The following is a 9104-nucleotide window of genomic DNA, read 5'->3' on the forward strand; positions in this document are numbered from 1 at the left end:
CCTCTCCCGTTGCGGAGCACAGGCTCCGGACGCACAGGCTCAGCGGCCATGGCTCACGGGCCCAGCCACTCCGCGGCACGTGGGATCTTCCCAGACTGGGGCACGAACCCGTGTCCCCTGCATCAGCAGGCGGACTCTCAACCACCGCGCCACCAGGGAAGCCCTAGTTTTAGTTTTCTGAGGAACCTCCATACAGTGCTCCACAGTGACTGCACCACCAACAGTGGTTTACATTCCCACTAACAGTGCATGAGGTTCCCTCTTCTCCACATCCTCTCCAGCATTTGTTATTGGTGGTTTTTTTGATGATGGCCACTCTGACAGGTATCACTCTTGTTTTCTAACATGCGTTAGGAAAATTGTTTTCTTTACCTTTAGTGACAAAACTCATGACACAGCATTTGTCTCAAGATCAGGGTTGGGGAAGTTGAAGAGCAGTAATTTACCACAGACATAGAACTAGTTTGTTTTCTTTTCATAAATGGATCAAAGTAACAGCCTTTAGGTGTTTTGCTTTTTTTTTTTAAAGGCTGACAGACTTCCCATTGACAGAGGCCTTTCATTTAATTGTTACTAGTTGCCCTGGGGACTCCTGTACACTTCATACTTTGCTAATATATCTGATGAAGGATTACAGAGTATCCTAGGTTGGGAGAAAAACAATGGTTAACAACAAGAGGTTAGCACCTTGGACCAGAATATAACAAAAAAATATGGAAAAGTGACAAAACGAGAAAAAAATGGGAACACAGTTATATTAACAAAGAGGTAACGAGGGGTCACAGAACCTTCACTGCTAATTTTTTATCCAAAACTGTTCCCCCAGAGGAGTATACCAGGTTAGGAGCTATAACCTTTATTTAATAATTGTGAAGCTTTCCTGCACTTTAAAAATTTAGGAGTTACAAAGTACATTTGTCAGCAGTAGGACTCTTATCCGGTACCATACTGAACATGAGGAATTCTTCAAAACACAAAATAAAACTCTCTATATAATAGCATACTTCGACTCTGAGTTTAAGAGTGCAGCCTGTGTCGACTAGTAAAAGCCAAATTTCAGAAGAATAGTTTTTCCTTATAATCAATAGAAAACTAGTTTAAAAGGGTGTATGTGTATAGTTTGGGGCCTAAGTTTATAATCAATTCTATCAAGACACTTAACCTGAAGTTTTACCATAAGTGAAAGGGATGGCATTCTATTATCTCTTTATTGAGTCTGGCTTTTTCTGCTGCTCTTCCGTACCTTATTTTCTGTTTTTATTACTTTTGATGATAACTCAGTACTTTTGCCTTAGAACAGATTAAGGGAAATGCATGAGAAATAGGAACTATTATGAGACATAAGCTTCTATCATAGAGACAAGTTTTAAGAAAGTAATTAAAGCAAGTTTTGAGATGATCTCTGTGATGTATATTAATTAATACAACTCTCTTCCCCAGCCTCTTTTGACAACTAAACTGAAACGGCCACATTCAAATTGTTTATCTGCAGTGTGAAAATATGCAAACATGCCTTATGTCATAATCTCAACATAATAGTAAAACTGATGAAAGAATATGGAATAGCTAATTCTGAATAGCTTCAAGATTTTAATATTAAAGGTATTATCAAATCCCTCCATATTACTCTTGAATTCCATCCCAACTGGCCCAATATTGCAAGCAATCATTAGGCACACCATTGAGTTAAGTAAAGCAATTAAAAGACTCGATTTATCCTTCGTGTATTTAAGTTTAACAGCAGATTGTTGACAACTTCACAGACTCCAGAGCTGAAACCCTAGCCTCTCCCTCAGATTTGTTATATTTTATTTTTAGGCTGTAATCACTTCCCTCCGGTAAATGGTTAGTGACCACAGGCACAGGTCTGCACATGAGGAAACTAAAAAGGGAACTTTGTGCTATGAATCAGACACACAAGACATGAGAAGAACCCCTGCCAGGCCCGAAATGTTATACTCTTCAATGATACTTATGACAGGGCTGTGCTGACATTTTCAATGAAAGCAAACGATACTTGCAGTTAAGCAATTTCCATGGCACGTTTAGTGTGGGCTGTTTCACAAGCATCTCCTACCAAGTGCCCCGATAAAAAACAACTCTTCATTTTTTTTCTTTAGGAATTTCCCTCAGTGCTTCAGGTTACGTGAATCTTACTAGAGTTCCAATTAATTTGGAATTCACACCCTTAGGAAAATCTTTCAGAAAGATTAATTTGGTAGGGTGAATTGGGCTAGAATATATGCATTTCAGTCTTCCTACATACAATGTAACCTGATTAAAGAATTGACATAGCCAAGCTACAAGAGCAAAACATTCAGGGGAATCCCAAGATGGAGAAGTTTCAGTTACGCAAGGTGATGAGTACTGTATGCAAGATCTATAGCGAACAGTACTGTGTTATACACATAGAAATTTGTTACCAGAGAGGAGCTCATGCTAAGTGCTCTTACCCCTCCCAAAAACGTTATTAAAGTCTAAAGAAATAAACAAATGCAACCTGGTAGTGTAAGGTGCAAGACAACCAGCTAAGAAAAAAATAATAAAAAGAAATAATTAATCATCCCAAAGGTGAGTGTTCCTCTGTTTTCCGCAAACATAGGCATTAGATTCATGTGGGGAGCCGGTTAAAGATGGAAATGACTGAATCCCACCCCATGCTGTCCCGCATCATAGGAATCTTTGGGAGTGGGACTCCAGAATCAGTACCCCAGATGATTCTTGCTCACACTAAAATTGGAAAACCATTTATGTAGATCCTTCAAATCAATATCATCAGGAACATTTCTTTATTACACACTCGCACGTGCCTAGAAACTGATTCATTCTCCTTTCAAACCAAAAAAGTCCTATCCCCTCTGATTAAGTAGCAAATTGCATTTCCTGCTACGTCTCTTAAAAGGAAGAGATGTAAAAAAGATTCAGAAGAGGGACTTCCCTGCTGGCCGGGTGGGTAAGACTCTGCACTCCCCATACAGGGGGCGTGGGGCTCGATTCCTGGTCAGGGAACTAGATCCCTCATGCATGCTGCAACTAAGAAGTCTGCGCACCACAACTAAGAGCCCGCATGCTGCAACTAAGAACTGGCATAGCCCAAATAAATAAATATATATTTTTTTAATTCAGAAGAGTAGCAACATTATCAGAATAAACTCCCTGCCCTAGGGACTTCTTTTTGCCATGAGTCACGCCCGACTTTTCTGAAAAACGATTTTCCCCCCAAAAAAGTATGATAGCCACAGGATGTCATTTGTACAGTGTTAGAATATTCAAACTTTCATGTAGATTATTTTATGAAATGCAACTCCTGCCAAATTAGTAAAAAATCATAAAGACTTACAAAACACCGTGACTCAGATATGTTTTTATTTTATGAGTGCTTCAAACTCAAAAGTCTCTACTAGGGTATGTTTATATCTGTTTAGCAAAAATTCTGAAAGAAACATTCAAAAGAATAAGCACAGTAAGACTCATAGTCTCAGGACACGTCATCATATGTGACCAGGGTCAGAATATATCGTATGTGATCCTTTGCATAGAAGGTGAGTTGAAGTTTCTCTTTGCTCAGCAAATGGCTTTTCAATGTGTCTAGTTCAACTTTGGAATGCGAAGTACATTGAGGTCAGTAACTCACGCGTACTCAATCTTCAAGAAGAGACTTCCAAATTAGCCACCAGATCATTTTTAAATATCAGAGGTGGAAGTGAATGTTTCAAATTGCTTTCAAGTCCTTTGGAAATATTTATGAGGTTGATAACTGAACAGTTGCAAATAAAAATTATCTATTTAGTTCAAAATGTGCTCTCACGACAGTTAATCTTTTGTTTGCCTCATCTGAGATACTACAAAATTGATATATAATTAAACTACATTTCCTTTTCTATTTCTTATTCTGTTTTTCACTCTTCTGTAATTAACATTAGCTATGTCCTTGGTTAATCCTAACTGAGGATGGGTTTGCATACTTACAATTTGAGTAACTTGAAAAACTTCATTTAAAGGGGAAAGGGAAAAATAGACACACACAGAGATGTACATACATATTTATATTTGTAAATATCAGTGAGAGAAAGAAAAGGCTATTTAGACTAATATAATATGCATATAAAAAATGTAATTTTAGACATTCTCAATGTGCAATGTGCAGGTCAATGGGGAAAACAATAAATTATTATCTATTTTGTGCTAGTAGATTGAATCTATGGCCTCTTCAACCCTAATATGATTTATTTTAATATTTTTTTAAAATAAAGACTATAAATAACATTTGGAGACTGGACAAGAGGTGGCCTGGATACCTGGCTTGTCCCTGCTCACCACGGAAGCGGAAGCAGGAAGCAGGAGCATCGCTGCCCAGAACCAAAGCTTCCAAGAGCCAGCGGGTCTCATGGCGCCTCAAAACCATGGGATCCAGTGGCCACAGACCTGCAACAGAACAAAATATCTGAATTGAGCTTATCGCATACAGTTCCCTTCATCATTATCTCCAGAAAATCCTCGTCACCAAAGAGAACACAATAGATTTTTACAATATATATAATTATATAATTGGATATCTGCTTATACATGTAATTAGACATTATTAATATATACCTTATTATGCATGAAAGCCTCTGAAAATATTTTCAGATTAGTTCCTAATTAGTTATCAATGTCCATACAGCCTCATATAACTTAAATTTCTCTTCTTCTAAATTTTTTTAAAGCCACGCTACTTACAATGATATGTATATATCTTTATTTTTAATCCTGGTAAAATACGCATAACAAAGTTTACCATCTTAACCATTTTTACGTGTACAGTTCAGTGGCATTCAGTATCTTCATGCTGTATAATCACCACCACCACCTGTCACCTTTCATCCAGCAAAACTGAAACTCTGTAACTATTAAACAGTAACTCCCCATTTCTCCCACCCCAGCCCCTGGCAACAATCATTCTGTTTTCTGTCTCTACAAATTTGACTGCTCTAGGTCACATGCACGTGGAATCACGCTGTATTTATTCTCTTGCGACTTTATTCACCAGGCATATTGTCCTCGAGGTTCAACCATCTTGTAGCATGTGTCAGTATTTTCTTGTTTTTTTTTTTTTTTTTTGCGGGACGTGGGCCTCTCACTGTTGTGGCCTCTCCCGTTGCAGAGCACAGGCTCCGGATGCGCAGGCTCAGCGGCCATGGCTCACGGGCCCAGCCGCTCCGCGGCACGTGGGATCCTCCCGGACCGGGGCACGAACCCGTGTCTCCTGCATCGGCAGGCGGACTCTCAACCACTGCGCCACCAGGGAAGCCCTATACCTTATTTCTTTCGAACTCTCTTATCCAGCTCTGGTCGTAATCCTCATATGACTTTGGAAACTTATCCTAGCTATTATTTTAAGGCCGTTGGTAACTGTTAAAGTAATTAATTCTATTTCAATTAAATGAACTCACAAATATGGATCTAACTTTCATAGAGATCCTTGATTGTTTGCATTTTTAACCAAACTGATTTTTATGAGTTGATAAGTTAGCAGTATAGCACAGTGGTTAAAACTTCATGCCTAGGTTCCACCACTCATGAATGAGTTACATGATTTCTCCAAGACTTCATTTATTCATCTGAAAACTGGGAATAATACTAGCAACACGTTGTTTAATACCTGGAAAGAGTATAGCACAGGGCATTGAATACAGTAATTGTTCAAAAAAGTATCTGCTATTATAATTGTTTGCTCCACATATTCTTAAAAAATACTGAGTAAAAATTTAGTTATATTTATCTATTCACCCTGAGGTTGATAGTGATGTTTGAACAATGGAGAAATGCCAAAGCATCCTAAAAATTTATGTTCATTGAAGCTTTGGTCCCTGTTTCGGCAACAAAGAACCAGAGAGCTATATAGCCATAAGCATATGAATTCAAACTTGAGGTTTCCCAACTATTTCTTTGAGTCAGTTAGAGGATAAAAGTACTCAACTTCACACTCATTTCCTCAAAATGTTTGAAGAATTGATGTTATGGTTAGTCGACTAAATGTTCTAGTTACAAAAGAATTGCCATTCCACCACTCTGCTGAAATGTCTCCAGCCAAGTTCAGCAAAACTTGAAAGAAGGATCCTTTTCTCTTCGCATCTAATTCAACTCTCCATGGCATTTCCAGCAGCTGATCACGCCCTCCTTCTTGAAACCCTCACTCTCATTGGCCCCCCTGCCCTCACACTGTCTGGGATTTCCTTCTAATTCCCCTTCTTAGAGCTTCTTTCTACCTGATTTCTTAATGGTGGGATCTATGGGTCCTCCTCTCCTCTCTCTTTATAATGTCTCTTAGGTAATCTTACCAATCCTCTCTGCTTTAAGCAGTATCTGTCAGATGATGGGTCTAAAATTTATCTCTCCAGTCTAATCCTGGTCTCCGAACTTTAGACTTTGCGTCCAGCGGCCTACTCACTATTCCCTCTCAGACATCACAGAGACATCTATAACTTCATACAAATCGAATGCTTGGTTCTTAACCACACCTTGCACCTTCGCGTTCTTCTCAGTCTCCATGATTAGCCCCCGTCAAAGCGCTCCAGCTAGACACCCAAGCATCACATGGATTCTTCCGCCTTCTGTACCCCCATCTCACTCATCCCCATCAAGTCGCATCAGTGTTACCCCAAACACATCTCAAACCCACTAACCATTGCTCTCCTCTCCTCTGCCACTGGCCTAGCTCAGGTTGCCCTGGTGTCGACTCCTCCAAAGCTTCCTGACTGATTCCCTATGCACGATGGGCTCCTGACCAAGTTCACTCTCTACATAGCACTAGACAGCTTTCCTTAAAGTCAAGGTTGGATCACGTCACCCCCTATTTCTAACCCTTCAATGGTTTCCCACTGAACTTCGGATATAATCCAAAAGGCTTTCTATGGTCCAGAAGCCCTGAGTAAACTGGCTCCTACCCCCCTCCTGCTGATGTCCTGTTCCTCAAACCCCCTCACTCTTTCCAGCCTCAGGGCTTTTGCACATGCTGTTTCCTCATCCAGGAATATGCTGGGTCCTGTTCATCTTGCATCCTTCCATGTAAATGTTACTATGTGGAAGAGCCCTTCCCTGACCAGTAGATGCCCTGGCCCCCCTCTTCTCTAGCTCAGACTTTTCTGTCTGTACACATGTTTATGGCCCTCACTCAACTCTAAGCTCCTGAGGGCAGGGACTGTGTGTCTTGTCCATCACTGTATCCTGGTGCCTGGCATGGTACCTGGAAAAGCAGGACTCAGTAAATATTCTTTGAATTGAAAGGGAGGAAACTGCCAATTTGTAAATCTTGAGACACAGTGAAGTGTACTTAGGTTTGAATCTGTAGTGACGATAGTTTAACCTTTCAGGATTCTTAAGGCATTTCAGAATCTTATAATATTTTAAGGGTCATTGTAATGTACATCCTTTCTTTTTGTATGTTTCGAAAAACATGTTTGCTATTGGAGGTTTCTATTGTTTCAATCCTGATTAGACATGTACGCAGCTACTAACATCTGAAAAAACTTTTTACAGGGTCTCAAAACGAAGCCTTGTTTGTGTTTAAAAAAAAAAGACACCTTTCCCAGATATTTTCCCTCTGCTGCAGGCAATTTCAGGGTTGACCCCAACAAAAGTGTCAAGGGCAAAACTTCCCTTGAGGTCTTCCTGGACCTCTCTCCCAGATCCTTCCCACAACCCCCAGATACCTGCTGTCCTCAGGCTGCTTCTAGCTGTTCTCCACCCACCTCTGGTGCCCTCCCTGGATTTCTCAATTCTGGGCTTTTTCCACCATCCAAAAATCTCCTTCCTCATTGAAACTTGCCTGTTTGCTCTCCTGTCCCCTCAGATCCCAGCTCGTGACTATCAAGATAGTTTTACAAATGAATCCAAGCCAATGTTATCACAGTGTAATGTGTTGTTCTTTCCAGGTAAGATTTAAACTTTAACCTTCAATACTTTACCAACTGATGTAGAACCTCAGGGTAATATATGTAGATGCTGAGGTTTCTTAGGGCCCCCAAATCACTTTTTTCCAGACTTATACAAAGATGGCTCTTGATGCATTTTAAGAAGGATATGGAGATTACCGGCAACATACTTGGTCTCATTTTCTGAAGCAGAATTTCTTTTATATATGGTATTTTATTTAATATTCACAATAAGTTGAGAGGCAGGCATGCCTGCTCCTAATGTTAGCAGGGTACAGGGCAAGAGATCTTCATTCCATATGTCTAAATATTTAAAAGTTAAAAATAAAGCTAATAAAACTGATAAGAAGTATATATTTTCTCCTTTCACCTTGACAAATAAACTTTCACAAAGACCTAAAAGCCAAGGTCACGTTCAAAATTGAACAGAGAAGGCTGCAAGGGATGCAGTGGCCTCTGGACTAGACAAAGCTCCTCCCTTACTGTTTCCCATTCCTGGTTCCATCTGCACCATGAGGGGCCTCACTCACACACGTGGGAACATGCCAGTAAGCCCAAGCTTTGTCCACAGCACCTGCAAACTTCTCTCCTTGACCACCCCTTGGGCTCAGGATTGTTCCCACCAGTGGCTTGGTCTGTCCCTGGGAAGATGGACCCAGGAAAGAGGTGTCCAGATCCTGCAAGATGACTAAAGGTCATTTGGTCAGGGAATGTCAGGATCTTGGATTCCCACAGCCTAGTTTAGAAGCTCTGGCTTTGGGTGGGCCAGTCCCCTTACCTCTGTGGACTCTTACCACTGAGACCAGGTGCACAGACAGAGCAAGACCTTCTAAAATGTAGAGCCCAGAGCCGGGACCTTCTTGCCTGGTGCAGACATGAAACATTAAAGCTCATAGAGAGGATCCCAGAGCCTGGGGTTCCGGTTTAGGTCGGCTTGACTAAAAATCCTCTGCTGTTACCCCATGATGTTTACTACCAGGGTGTGGGACAGACCTATCACATCCCTATAAGCTTCCTTTTCAAATTTCAGCTAATCTCCATCAAGATTCGAGCCAGACCCTCCACAGTTCCTTCCCAGTACGAAAGTCACTGTCGTGAGTATGCCCAGCACTGGCCGTCTTGAGCAAACAACACTCCTGGAGACCAGGAACCCTCTAAGGTCATCCAGACAGCCCTGCCTGCAGCTGGCTT

At 40.8% G+C, this 9104-nt stretch overlaps 1 protein-coding gene across 1 annotated transcript in view; it reads right to left on the reverse strand.

Annotated features, from left to right (window-relative positions):
• Positions 1 to 6531, reverse strand: part of LOC112404312 (collagen alpha-1(XIX) chain-like) — a 160223-nt gene extending 153692 nt beyond the window's left edge. The window contains exons 1-2 of the mRNA XM_024752145.1: positions 6501 to 6531; positions 4318 to 4425 (exon numbers count right to left, since the gene is read on the reverse strand). Of these exons, the coding sequence (XP_024607913.1) occupies positions 4318 to 4425; positions 6501 to 6531 (139 nt within the window). The remainder of the gene's footprint in view (positions 1 to 4317; positions 4426 to 6500) is intronic.
• Positions 6532 to 9104: the final 2573 nt, after the last annotated feature.

The sequence above is a fragment of the Neophocaena asiaeorientalis genome, unplaced genomic scaffold (assembly GCF_003031525.2).
Source record: "Neophocaena asiaeorientalis asiaeorientalis breed wild unplaced genomic scaffold, Neophocaena_asiaeorientalis_V1.1 scaffold544, whole genome shotgun sequence".
NCBI lineage: Eukaryota > Metazoa > Chordata > Mammalia > Artiodactyla > Phocoenidae > Neophocaena > Neophocaena asiaeorientalis.